At 37.7% G+C, this 15,136-nt stretch overlaps 1 protein-coding gene across 1 annotated transcript in view; it reads right to left on the bottom strand.

Annotated features, from left to right (window-relative positions):
* The window catches only part of LOC123230542 (zinc finger protein 420-like), a 133,463-nt gene extending 120,436 nt beyond the window's left edge, over nt 1–13,027 (bottom strand). The window contains exons 1-3 of the mRNA XM_044656675.1: nt 12,886–13,027; nt 6,877–7,091; nt 5,457–6,732 (exon numbers count right to left, since the gene is read on the bottom strand). Of these exons, the coding sequence (XP_044512610.1) occupies nt 5,457–6,732; nt 6,877–7,091; nt 12,886–13,027 (1,633 nt within the window). The remainder of the gene's footprint in view (nt 1–5,456; nt 6,733–6,876; nt 7,092–12,885) is intronic.
* Between the last annotated feature and the right edge of the window lie 2,109 nt (nt 13,028–15,136).

Raw genomic sequence — 15,136 nt, 5'->3', positions numbered from 1 at the left:
TCAGAAATCATTCAGAAATAACTGGACCCTGCACTAGGAATTCCAGTACTGGGAGAAATTTAGTTGAGAGAAGAGGGAAGAGGGCATTTTAGGTGCATCTGAGGTCACTAATTGTGAGTCCAAAGGTACCACTGTAGTTTGCTCAATATGGGCATTCCAGGTGGCGTGGGTTCCCACCCCAATCATGTGATTCAGGTGGATTGCCCTAAGTAAACTAGGTGGTGCAGTGTGCAAAGCACTAGACTTGTGCTCAGGAAAGCTTGAGTTCAGAATCCTGCTTCAGACTTTTATTTTCTATGTGACCTTTGCCTTGCCTCACTTTCTGAATTTATAAAAGGGAATGATAACAGGACCTACCCAATAGGGTTATTTTGAGATTCAAAGGAGATAGCATTTCTACAGATATAGATATACTGCTTTTCTAAACTTAAAATCCCATGTAAATGCAAACTATCACCCTTATTATGATGATTATTTCACTAGAGTAGTGGGTGTGTGTACGACATTGAAGAGTCTCAGGTGTGGGGTGATACAGGAAGTAGTAGAGGCATGATGGAGAGGCAAAAGACCATAAGGGTGAGGAAACAGGGCTGATGCATCATGACTCCCCAGGGATGCTGAGGCCACAGGGCAAAGCTCATCATAAAGTCCCAGCATTCTATGGCTCCACGAACTATCCTGAATAAGAATGGCCCAGACAATAGACTCAACTTTTCAGCCAGTCCCTTCTAAAATATCTTCAGGAAACAAGAGTTCATGCCTTTCTCAAATTGTCTCATACTATATTTTTGGACATCTCTGACCAGCAGGAAGATATTCCTTTTTTTAAAAATATTTTTTTCTTTTATTTCCTTTTTCCAATTACATGTAATAAATTTCCACACAAGTTTTCCTAACTTGTGTCATTGAACTTATCTCCTTCCCTCCTTTCCTTTTCCCCTCCTGATGCTGGCAGGCAATTCCATTTGGGTTATATATGGATTATCATGCAAAACACAATTCCACGTTGTACGTTTTTGTGAGTCATCTCATAAAACCAAAACTGCAGCATAAACCCAAATAAACAGTTGAAAAATCATCTGCTTTCATCTGCATTCTGACTCTCATCACTCTTTCTCTCAAGGTGGATAGTGTTCTTTGTTATGAGGGCCTCAATATTGCAGGAAGATCTTTCTTATATCAAATTGAAATCTGTCCTGTCTACTTCCACTCATTGTTCCTAGTTCTGCTGCCTAGGCACAGGCAAGTCCAAGTGAAATCTCCAGACATCTGGCAAGTCACGAAATCATTTAAAACAGCCATTCTGTCCCTTGTCTTTTTTCTCCACTTAAGCACTTCCCAAATCTCCCAATGATCCTCCTATGGCAGGGATTCCAGCCTTGCCTTTGCCCGTGGTGTTCCTATACAGCCAAGTCTCTTTCATGCTCACACTGCTAGTGATATGCTATTGAGAAATAGTGTGAAACTGGAAGCAGAGACTCCTCTCACTGACATGTGAACCCGTTTCCATTTCCCATAAGACCCTGATGTCCGTAACGGCTGTCACTCTTCTCATCTGGATGCGTTTCGGCTTCACAGACTTTACAACACTGAATCCATATGAGCAATTATTAATAATAAAAAGAACTCCCCAGACAGAATACGGCACTCCAAATGTTGCCTGGGTAAAAAGAGCACCCACTTCTGTAAACTCTGCCTTTCACAACGCACACCAATGATGCGTTCGACTTTTTGCTCAGGAAAAACGTCATCTACAACCTAGACATTTTCCCCACTGGTCAGTCAGTCACTCAATTATACAATAAGCATTTGGTCAGGAGGGAATAACCATCTCTTAGTCTGCTGTTATGGAATGGGGATTATGCTAGGCACTCTACAAACTCCCTCATTTTATCTTCAGAGCAATACCTGTTATGTCAGTGCTCCTAATGTCCCCATTTTGAAGTTGAGGAAACTGGGGGAGGTTTAGATGACTTGTCAAAGACTACACACAGTTCTAGTCACTGTGAATAAAAACTTCAAAATAGACAATTCCTCTGTTTAAAGATCTTACTTTTAAAAATATCCTTACCTTCTGTCTGCTTAATCCACTTGATTTCTTAAAATTTATTTAGTTTGGGGCTACTTTGGAATTCCCAATTATCTCCTTCCCATCTTTCCTCCATTCCTCACATTAGAAAAGACGTCATTCGACCAAAAGAAGTATATTTATATTTAAGTTTTGTATTTGGGGCTTTTATTTATGAGTTTTCTCTGGAGGTTGTTCTTCAAACATTAATTCTGTAGCTGCATTTAATGTCCTCTTGATTCTGCTTATTTCACTCTTCATAATTTCAAGTAGATCTTTCCATCTTTTTCCAAAATTACCTTTTGTCATTTCTTACTATGAACACCATCATCTGCAATAACTTGTTCAGCCATTCCCCAACTGTGGGCATCCCCTCAAGTTCCAGTCTACTAACTCTTTGTTCTCTTCTCTTACTGCAATCTTCTTGGTCATTTCTTGATCTTTTATATCATGTCATTCTATGCAATGATCAACTGTGAAAGACTTACTTATTCTCAACAATACAATGATCCAAGACAATTCCAAAGGAAATATGCTGAAGAATGTTATCCATCTCCATAGAAAGAATAGAGTCTGAATTCAGATTTAAGCATACTTCCTTCTACTTTTTTATCTAGGGGGAGATCTATGTTTTCTTTTGCAATGGCTAATAGGGATACTTTACATGCATAATTTATAAAAATTGCTTGTCTTATCAAGGAAGAAAGAGGGGAGGACTGGAGAAAATAAGAACTCAAATTTTTAATGTTAAAAATCATTTGCTTTCTAATTGAGAAAAAATAAAATAATACAAAATACAAAAAAAAAAAAAAAACCAGGTCCAAGCAAATATTTCTTCATTTTCCAATGGTAACTTTCTTCAAGCTGGCATTAAATCATTAATGACTATGCTCTGGATCTAGTCTGCAAAATTCTTCCAATTAACTATTCACTACCTGACCCACAAACATATATTTTTAAAAAGAATGCTACAACTTTTGTCAAATGCTTGGCTAAATCCTAGAGGAAATGATGTAGAATATTCTTACAATGAACAAAGTTAATATCCTAGTCAAATAAGAAATAAGGTTAGTTGGGCATGATCTATTATCAGCCATAGTTTATAATCACAACTACCTTTAGATTTTTATTCTCATGTAATAGTATTTAATATTTTAATCATATTGAAGTTGCATTTATTGATTTGGCTGCTCTTTGTTGAACTAATAATTTCAGTTCTTGAATAAGTTCAATTCTTGAAGGTGTAGGAGTAAAAATGAATAAATATTCCTGATATTTTAAAGGATTCAATTATTTAAAAAATGAGAGGGAAAGGGATTCCTTCAGCCAAGTGAGGAGAGTACAGAGCCAGAGACCCACAATGGCCACACTTTTAACAAAAGCTTCAAAAGAGCCCCACAGCATGGGTCTCAGCCAAATTTATCTCCCAAGCCTCTGTACATCAAATGATGATGTACTTAAAAGGATGCTGGGAATGTAGTTCAGGTGTGGCAAAATTTCAACCTGCACAATGGGAAATATTGACAGGTTAACACTTTGGCTCAAATTGAATTACATAAGTTTTGATAGGGATAAAGGCACATCCTTGGTTTGGGGTCCCAAATACAAACTTCACAAGTGTATGATGATGTAGGCATGGCTAGACAGTAGTTTTCTAAAAGAGATCTTGGGAGTTTGGTGGAATCCAAGCTGGATGTAAGCTAGAAATTTGTTGTGGTGGCTATTAAATCTAATGGAATTATAGATTGCAAGAAGACCAAAACAGTAACATTTCCTCATGTCGAGGTTTTTTCTCCCTTTCGCAGACCCTTTATTTTCACCACATAAGTAGCACAGACCTTAATGCAAAATGGGCTTAAGATTTCATATGTCAGTGATGAGTTAAAAATTATAGAAATCACTGTAACTGTATAACTTATGTTATACTGGCCTCTGGGTGCAACCAGTCCACAGTGTTAAGCAGATTAGTGATTTTCTAGGGAAAATAATTATTTTGATAATGCATTCAAATGAACAGAAGTCACTGGAATGTCAATAATTTTATTACATATTTTAAATCCACAATATCATTTCTTATCTTTTAATTTTTTTCTTTATACAAACTTTTTTGAAAACATTTTACAGGAAATGATGCTAGTTATAAATGACTTCTATAGGATAAAAGTCCTTCCTCAATTAACTCCTCTTGAGATCTAGATGCTATGAAAGGATGAATTAAGGCATTTAAGAATAGGGTTAGAATTTTTAAAAACTTAGGTAGAAACAATTTTGAATTTAAAATAACAAAATGTAACTATTTCACACCTCATAACTATTAATTTATCATTTGTTCACAAATTCTTCCCATATCAACAAATTGATCTGAAATGTAAACTATTCTATGCTTTCTTAAATTTTTGTCATGACACTTTAGATATAAATCATATGTCCATTTGGACCTCATCTTAGCAAAGCTAATGACACAGAAGATTGAATTTTCTAGTTTTGAAAAAGGTCAGAACTCAATGTGAATATCTGTGGTTTCTGGGATGTATTGTATAAGAGGAAAAATTATGAGACTTGTTTTCTCACTTCTCCATTTATCTTGTTTTTCTGTGGCAACCATTAGGGCACCATAGCCATGCTCACAGGGAAGGCCAGCCATTAACAAAACTGGAAGAGAAGAGCTTGGAAATCCACTCTTGCCTCAGTTTATCAAACTTTTCCTCTGACCACTAACAAATCTCTCAGGAGTCATTTGTAGCTTTCTATTTTGCTGGGCCATATGGGGGCAGTGCAGGAGATATCACCCTGCCCCAATCCCGTGAGTTTTCAAATTAATTGCTCCCTTTTTCCTGTTGCAATTCTATCTTCAATCAATGGTTTTCATCATAGAATCCTCACCTCTGTGTCCTGGCCAGGCTCACACCAGATATTCTGCCCCAGAAAGGGGAGAGAGCAAATTTTGTTCATACAACAGCAAGATTGAAGCTGCATGTGAAAATCTTTCCACATAACTTGTATTTCTAAGGTTCCACCCCAGTGTGGATTTTCAGATCTGCAGCAAGGTGGGAATTGCAAATGAATGCCTTTCCACACTGCTTACATTCGTAAGGTCTCTTCCCAGTGTGCATTCTCTGATGGGAAGCAAGAGTGGAGCTGCAATTGAATGCCTTTCCACACTGCTTGCATTCATGAGGTCTCTCAGTGGTGATTCTCTGATGTACATCAAGAGAACTACTGAATATCTTTCCAGATTCCTTGCACTCATAAGGTTTCTCCCCATTGTGGATCCTCATATGTAGACTAAGATGGGATCTCTGACTAAATGTCTTTCCACACTGTCTGCATTCATAAGGTTTCTCCCCAGTGTGGATTCTCTGATGGACAGCAAGCTTGGAGTTCTGACAGAATGTCTTTCCACACTGCATGCATTCATAAGGTTTCTCCCCAGTATGGATTCTCTGATGTACAGCAAGATTGGAGTTCTGACTGAATGTCTTTCCACACTGCCTGCATTCATAAGGTTTCTCCCCAGTGTGAATTCTCTGATGGACTACAAGTTTGGAGTTCTGACAGAATGTCTTTCCACACTGCTTACATTCATAAGGTTTCTCCCCAGTATGGATTCTCTGATGTACAGCAAGGTTGGAGCTCCGATGGAATGTCTTTCCACATTTTTTGCATTCGTAAGGTTTCTCCCCAGTGTGGATTCTCTGATGAAGACTAAGATGGGATCTCTGACTGAATGCCTTTCCACAATGGTTGCATTCATAAGGTTTCTCCCCAGTGTGGATTCTCTGATGGACAGCAAGTCTGGAGTTATGACAGAATGTCTTTCCACACTGTTTACATTCATAAAGTTCCTTGCCAGTATGAATTCTCTGATGTACAGCAAGGCTGGATCGGGAACTAAATGCTTTCCCACATGGCTTGCATTCATAAGGTTTCTCGCCAGTATGGATTTTCTGATGTGCAGCAAGATTGGAGCTTTGATGGAATGTTTTTTCACACTGCTTGCATTCATAAGGCTTTTCCTTAGTGTGGATTCTCTGATGTACAGTGAAACTGGAGCTATGAAAAAATGTTTTTCCACACTGCTTGCATTCATAAGGTTTTACCCTAGTGTGGATTCTCTGATGTACAGAAAGAGTGGAGCTCTGACTAAATGTCTTTCCACAGTGGTTGCATTCATAAGGTTTCTCCCCAGTGTGGATTCTCTGATGTACAGAAAGACTGAAGCTCTGACGGAATGTCTTTCCACATTCCTTGCATCCATAAGGTTTCTCCCCAGTGTGGATTCTCTGATGTACAGCAAGATCGGAGCTCTGATGGAATGTCTTTCCACATTGCTTGCATTCATAAGGTTTCTCCCCAGTATGGATTCTATGATGTACTGCAAGATCACAGCTCCGATGGAATGACTTTCCACATTGCTTACATTCATAAGGTTTTTCCCCAGTGTGAATTCTCTCATGTACAGCAAGATTGGAGTTCCGACTGAAAGTCTTTCCACAGTGCTTGCATTCATAAGGTTTCTCCCCAGTGTGGATTCTCTGATGCAGAATAAGATGGGTTCTCTGACTGAATGTCTTTATACACTGCTTGCATTCATAAGGTTTCTCCCCAGTGTGGATTCTCTGATGTAGACTGAGATGGGATCTCTGACTGAATGTCTTTCCACACTGTTTGCATTCATAAGGTTTCTCCCCAGTGTGGATTCTCTGATGTACAGCAAGATCAGAGCTCCGACAGAATGTCTTTCCACACTGCTTGCATTCATAAGATTTCTTCCCAGTGTGAATTCTCTGATGTCTAGCAAGACTGACCCTATACATAAAAGGCTTTCCACACTCATTTCCACTAGATTTTTCCTCATTGTGCATTCTTTGATGTTCAATATGAGATGAATTTTGAGGTGCAATACAGAATTCTCTGGAAGCAAAGTTAACAAGACCATCACTCATGAATCTTTGTAGGTCCAAGTCTTCCACAGGAAAGCTCATCACTGTTGGATTCGCCTTCATTTCAGATCTGACCTCTCCTAAAAGAAACAAAGAGGAAAACGTGTAATATAGAGTGACATATATACCTATATAAATTTATCTCCTTTCCTCCACAGTAAGAAAATAAACCTCTTTATATCCTATTTCCTAAGGTAAAAAGAAAAGTTTTCCAACTGAAATGGGCACAATCCATCCTTTGAAAATGCCATTACCTCAAAGCTAAAGAACAATTCAAATAACAAAGACTTACATGTGATCTCATTGGTTCTTCATAACAAATCTGGGATTTTGGACAGGCAAGCTTTATTAAATTCCTAATTCAGACCATAACCTCAGAAAGGCTGGCTGAGTGACTTCACCTGAAATCCTGGCAGATGAGACCAAATCTTGTGACTGGGCACACTCAGTTCAGAGTACTAGGCAATTTACTTTCAATCTTTTTGATTTCATTTTCATTATCTATACATTCAATTCGCCTTTCATAGGATGATACCATTGAATACATGTAGACTAAATAATCCTATTATTTCAAAATTTAGCTTCTATGTAAGCAGTTTGTTATTTCCTTCATGATTGTTTTCAACTTTATTTTTTTTAATTTTTTTTAAACCCTAATATCTTTTATATATCCTTCTATATTAATTTTTTTATTTGTTACAGGGCTAGGCAATGGGGGTTAAGTGACTTGCCCAGGGTCACACAGCTAGGAAGTGTCCAAGGCCATATTTGAACCTAGGACCTCCCGTCTCTAGGCCTGGCTCTCAATCCACTAAGCCATCCAGCTGCACCCTCAACTTTATTTTTTGTTCCAGTATCTGATATTAGATGAAGAAATTCAGTACTCTTTTTTGCATTTATAATAGACATAAAAGATTTTGTTCTGTTCCCTACTTCTCGAGAGTACTCATTACTTTCCTTTAAATGTCTCTCTTCACTAAAATAAAATCCTTCAACTAAATGAAATTTAAACAAAAATACAGAATTTCCCAAGTTTACAAATGTCATATACAGTAAGTTGAGTCCATGATACTTTTATAAGGAAATGAGCAAGAAAGCTCATACAATTCTCTATTACCAAGCTTTAAATAGATACTAGCATTTTAATGACATTCTTCTTAAAAATCCCAATACAGGCGGAGGTGCATTCTCATTGTACCTCAGAAACTTGCTAGGACTTTTAAGTCTGGGCAAGTCAAAGGAGTTGTGTTGGCCTCAGGCTCCTTAACTATAACATGCACATGATACTAGTAAGTGACTCCTAGGGTTCCTATGAGACTCTGTTAAGATAATATTTATAAAGAGTCTGATACATACTAGAGGGAATATGCAAATGGTGATATTTATTTTTATAATTAGTTTGGATTATTTCCTTCTTTGATTGCTTTTCTCCTTAAACTCTCATTCTCTTCACTCCTCTAGTTCCTGATTTCTCTTTTAAATTAAATGCATTTTGATTCCCCAACACTCCTTTCTCCCTGAATCAATTCAGAATGAGATTAAGGATCTGGTGCTTCTTTCTAAACCATCTCTATGTCTGGGATCTAGATTGTGACCTCCAGGACAGCCCAGACTGGTGTTTCCCTGCCTCTGTATGCTCAGGGCTTAGTACGGTTCTTGGAACATATTTATTTTTTAATACATTTTTACTGATTGGGCCTAGGGCTTATGTCAGACCCAACCTCTACCAGGATCCTTGCATTATGGTTTCTCTCCTGGAAGGAAAATGCATGCTCTGGCCTCAGGCATCTTTCTGTACCTCTCTTGCCCTTATTTCTCAGCAGTCAACAATAACTCCATTGGAACTAGAGCAGACCCAATCCTGAAGATCCCAGAGGCTTCTCTCTAGGATTTCATCTCCCTAAAGTAAGATAAATCAAAGTAGATAAATCAAACCAAAAAATAAGGAAGAAAGAGCTAAGAGATGTGAATGAAATCTTAGAAAAATAAGAGTTCATACGAAGAAAAATAACTAGGGACAAAAAGAATAGACCATCTTTTCAGAATCATATAGTATATTCACAAAGACTGACCATGTACTAGGGCATAAAAACATGACAAACAAGTACAAAAGAGCAGAAATAATATATGCAATCTTTTCAGATCATAATGCAACAAAAATAGTTATTAGTAAGGATACATGGAGAAGCAAACCAAAAACTAATTGGAAATTAAATAATATGAATCTCCAAAATAAGTTAAAGAACAAATCATAGAAACAGTTAATAATTTCATTGAAAAGAATGACAATGATGAGAGATCTTATCGAAATCTATGGGATGCATCCAAAGCAGTACTCAAGGGAAAATTTATAACCTTGAGTGCATATATTAACAAATTAGGGAGGACAGAGGTTAATGAATTGGGCATACAAGTAAAAAAACTAGAAAGCAAACAAAAATCCCCAGATTAAAAACTAAATTAGAGATCATAAAAATTAAAGGAGAAAATAATAAAATCAAAAGTAAAGACCCCCATTGCCCACCCTTACCAATCTTCCACCTATGAGACAATACACCGAAGTACAAGGGTTTAAAAAAAAAAAAAAAGAAAGAAAAGTAAAGGAACTACTGAATTAATAAATAAGACTAGAAGCTGGTACTTTGAAAAAACAAATAAAATAGACAAAGTACTAGTCAATCTAATAAGAAAAAGGAAAGAAGAAAACCAAATTGAGAGTATTAGAGATGAAAAGGGAGACCTCACCTATAATGAAGGGGAAATTAAGGCAATCATTAAGAACTATTTCACCCAATTATATGGCAACAAATATAACAATTTAGGAGATATGGATGAATATTTACAAAAAATATAAATTGCCTAGATTAACAGAAGAAAGAGAATATTTAAATAATCCCATATCAGAAAAAAAATTGAACAAGACATCAAAGAACTCTCAAGAAAAAATCCCCAGGGCCAGATGGATTCACAAGTGAATTCTAGCAAACATTTAAAGAACTAATCTCAATAATACAAAACTATGTGATAAAATAATCAAATAAGGAATTCTACCAAATTCCTTTTATGACCCAAATATAGTACTAATTCCAAAGCCAGGCAGATCAAAAACACAAAGAGAAAACTAAAGACCTAATCTCCTTAATGAACATATGTGCACAAATGTTAAATAGAATACCAGCAAAAAGACTCCAGTTAGTGATCACAAAATTTATTCATTATGATCAGGTGGGATTTATACCAGGAATGCAAGGATGGTTTAATATTAGAAAAAATATCCACGTAATTGCCCATATCAATAATTAAAGCAACAGAAATCACAAGATTATCTCCATAGATGCAGAAAAAGCCTTTGACAAAATGCAACACACGTTCATATTGAAAACATTAGAAAGTATAGGAATACAAGGACCTTTCCTAAAAATAATAAATTGTATATAATTAAAACCATTAATAAGCATCATCTGCAATGGGGATAAATTAGAAGTATTCCCAGTAAGATCAGGAGTGAAACAAGGATGCCCATTATCACCTCTATTATGTAACATGGTACAAGAAACACTAGCAGTAACAATTAGAGAAGAAAAAGAAACTGAAGGTATTAAAATAGGCAATGAGGAGTCCAAGCTATCACTCTTTGCAGATGATATTATGGTCTATTTAAAGAATCCTAGAAAATCAACTAAAAAGCTAATGGAAATAATGAACAACTTTATTGTTGCAGGATACAAAATAAAATCATACAAATCATTAGGATTCCTATATATTTCCAACACATCACAGCAGCAAGAGTTAGAAAGAGATATTCCATTTAAAATCACCCTAGAAAATATAAAATATTTAGGATATTTAGGAATGTATCTGCCAAGACAAACACAGGAATTATATGAACACAACTACAAAACACTTTCCACATGATTAAAACTAGAACTAAACAACTTGAAAAACATTAATTGCCCATGGGTAGGATAAACTAACATAATAAAAATGACAATCCTACCTGAATTAATTTACTTTTTCAGTGCCATACCTATCAAACTACCAAGAAACTTTTTTACTGAATGATAAAAAACTATAACAAAGTTCATTTGGAAGAACAAAAGATTCAAGAATATCAATGGAAATAATGAAAAAAAAAAAAACAAAAAAAAAAAACGTGAAGGAAGGTGGCCTAGTTGTACCAGGTCTTAAACTGTACTATGAAGCAGTGGTCATCAAAACAATAAGATATTGGCTAAGAGACAGAAGGGAGGATCAGTGCAATAGATTTGGGGTAAATGACCTCAGCAAGACAATCTATGAAAAACTCAAAGATCCCAGCTTTTGGGACAAAAATCCATATTTGACAAAAACTGCTGGGGAAATTGGAAAACACCATGGGAGAGTAGTTTAGTTCAACATCTCACACCCTATACCAAGATAAATTGAGAATGGGTGAAAGACTTGAATATAAAGAAGGAAAGTATACGTAAATTAGGTGAACACAGAATAGTATACTTGTCAGATATTTAGGAAAGGAAAGAGTTTAAGACCAAGCAAGAGTTAGGAAAAATTACAAAATGTAAAATAAATAGTTTTCATTACATTAAATTAAAAAGGTTTTGCACAAACAAAACCAATGCAACCAAAATTAGAAGGGAATCAACAAATTGGGAAAAAATCTTTATAACAAAAACCTCTAAGAAAGGTCTAATTATTCAAATATACAAGGAGTTAAATCAATTGTACAAAAAATCAAGCCATTCCCCAATTCATAAATGGGTGAGGGACATAAACAGGCAATTTTCAGGTAAAGAAAACAAAACTATCAAGGAAGACAAAGTGTTCTAAATCTCTTATCATTAGAGAAATGCAAATCAAAACAACTCTGAGGTACAACTTCACACCTAGCAGATTGGTTAACAAGACAGCAAAGGAAAGTAATACATGTTGGAGGGGATTTTGAAAAATAGGAACATCAATGCATTGCTGGTGGAGTTGTGAATTGATCCAAACATTTTGGATGGTAATTTGGAACTATGCCCAAAGGATTTAAAAGACAACCTGCCCTTTAATCCAGCCATACCATTGCTATTTTTATACCCCAAAGAGATCATAAGGTAAAAGACTTATACAAAAATATTTATAGTCTCACTCCCTGTTGTGGAAAAAATTAGAAAATGAGGGGATGCCCTTCGACTGAGGAATGGCTAAACAAATTGTGGTATTTGCTGGTGATGGAATACTATTGTGCTCAAAGGAATAATGAACTGGAGGAATTCCATGTGAAGTGGAATAACTACTAGGAACTGATGCAAAGTGAAAAGAGCAGAACCAGGAGAACCATATATAGAAAGATGGATACACTGTGACACAATCAAATGTAATGGACTTTTCTATTAGCAGGAATGCAATGATCCAGGACATTTCTGAGGGACTTATAAGAAAAAAACACTATCCACATCCAGAGAAAGAATGGAGGGAGTAGAAACACAGAAGAAAATCAACTGCTTGATCACATGGATCGATGGGGATATAACTGGGAATATAGACTCTAAATGATCACCCTCGTGCAAATATTAATAATATGGAAATAGGTCTTGATCAATAACCCATCTAAAACACAGTGTAATTGCAGTTTGGCTACAAGACTGGGTTGGGAGGAGGGGAGGGAAAGAACAGGAATCATATAACCACTGAAAAATTTTCTTAATTAAATAAAATTTTTAAAAATATTACAATAAAAATTAAAAAGTAAAAATAAAATAAAAAATAAAACCTCTGAAAAAGAATTCCAAGTTGGTTCTTTCTGCCCCCAAATCTAGCACTAGCTTCACCAGAGCACACAGAAGCTTCTGGTCACTCCAGCTCTCCCACACCTCTTTTCCCATCCCTCACCTGGGCAGCAGCTCCTCAGGCCTTCTTGCTTCAGCATCCATGGGGCTTCCTTCTGCTCCAAAGAAGAGAGCATGTCTTCTGGGGGAGCTGGAAGCCCTGTGCATGGGGAATCAGTCAGGAAGAAGGACAGAGAGAAGGACATTACTGAGTTAACTTTAGGGAAAAGTCCAGTGACTCCACTTAGAGACTCTATCCATGGGGTTCCCACATAAGTCTGCCCTCACACCCCAGTGTGTATAATGCAGGAGCCCAGGGTAGGATGTGCCCGTTACCCTGCTGGGGGACCATGAATGAACAAACAGCCCTCCTCCCCAATCCTGTTCTGGTCTATTCTGGCAGAAACTCCTAAACTCCAACACTGGGTCTGAGGGTCACAGTTCTGGGTCAATCTAAAACCCCAGAGAGAGGGACCTTGGGGCACTGGCTTTTGTCCTACCACTCTGCCTGCTTCTCCCTAACCCTAACACCATTCTGAGCCTCAGGGACTTTTCTCTCAGGGAGTCTCTGCCTCCTCTCCTAGGTAACTCAACAATCCTTATTGGGCCCAATACTGTCTCTCAGCCAGTCCATTCATCTTGAAAATGACAAAGGAGGGCAAGCACAGCATGTGAGAGGCTTACTGGGACCCCTGGAGGAGAGTCTCCCCAGCATATAGGGTGACGAGAGGGGGATAGAAGGTCAGGGAACCAATCTGGAACCAGAATGTTAGTTCAAGGGCATTTTCTTCAAAGAAGGCTGGACTCATTCCATAGCTTTCCATTATCAGGAAATGAGAGGCAGCTAGAAGGGGAAGGGACAGGGGACAAGAATTAGAGGCAGGAAGGCCTCAGTTTACATTTCACCATAAACAGCTCTTTATGGGTGCCTCAGAACAACCCACTTAATCAAATCTATTTCCTCATCTGTAAAATGGGGATAATTGTGTACCTGAATTAGGAAGATGAAGGTGAAGAAGTGCCATAATATTACAGAGAAACCCTCAGCAGAGCCCTGGGACAGGAGCAGGTCGTTATAAATGCTTAATCCCTTCCTTCCCTTCTTCACTGGCTCTGCTGGAGGCTTAGAGTAATAGTAAGGAAGACTTAAGGTCACACTGTCTGTCTTGGGGTGTAATGAAATAGGGGGCTATAGCTAATAATAATAATAATACTAATAGAAGGAAGAGGCTAGCTATGGAGAGGAAAGTATGGGCCAGTACCAGGGCTGGGCTTGAAACTGAATGTAAATGAATCAAGGATCCAGCATCCAGCCTAGCAGAGAGGTAGGTACCAAGCTCCTTTAAAAGTTGAATATTCTACAGTCCCTATCCTGACAGGAAAGTGACTCCTATTGGTGTATGTAAGAATCAGACAGGAAGGGAGATATGGCACTTCCTGTTCAACAGTAATGGAGTTTATTCATGCTGCAGCACTTCAGAATGTTCAGGTAGCCATCCCTGCTTGGCCTGAGATGATGGCAGGCAATAACAACAAAGTTCTAAGATTAATGCTAAAGGGTTTATTGATAATGGGGTATAGGTGAAAGGGTACTGGAAAGGGGGTTAGGCAAAACTAAGAACTAAGGACAGATAACTTCTCAGTCTTAAGATGCTGAAAGGTCTTTCCTGAATGCTCCTCTACTGACTCAGGGCGGACAGCCCTGGGTCAGAATGATGTGGTCTTTTAGGTGATAAATACAACTATTCTTTGCCTAAAGGGATAGTTTGGTTTGCCAGATGTGATGTTAGTATTTGCCTGCAGAGTTAGTTTGATCCTATCTAGCCTAAAGTACCCATGTTCCCACTCCCACACTGGGTTCCAAACCTGAAGAGGTAGAAGGGCAAAGTGAGAAGAGAAGCAAATCAAGGTCTGCAAGCTCTTTTATACCCTGGCTTCCAACTGCCAGGTGGCACAAGTCTCCTTGCTCATGCCAGGTTCTATATTCTAACTAGGGCAAACTGCAAACTTTCCCCACGCAAATATGACAGTATGATTTTCCATATTACAGGGGTCACTGAGGAGCTGTGAGCTTTGAGTTTATGCTGGTTAAAGAGAAAAAGATCCCCAATAGAGGGGGAAAAGGTTAGAAGGAAAACCCTCCTGAACAGTTTTCCCAGATGGGTCTGGGAGATACAATTCTAGGTAAGATAGAGGCAAGACAGAATCAGCTCTGAGATTACTTCCATGTCTGAGATTCTCCAACACTCATTTGATCTCAGGACTTCAGGAGCACCAAAGGGAGCCCCCAAGGTCCCATTACACAATGCAAAGTC

This window comes from Gracilinanus agilis, chromosome 1, assembly GCF_016433145.1.
Source record: "Gracilinanus agilis isolate LMUSP501 chromosome 1, AgileGrace, whole genome shotgun sequence".
Taxonomy (NCBI): Eukaryota; Metazoa; Chordata; class Mammalia; order Didelphimorphia; family Didelphidae; genus Gracilinanus; species Gracilinanus agilis.
This window is presented reverse-complemented; position numbering and strand designations above follow the sequence as displayed.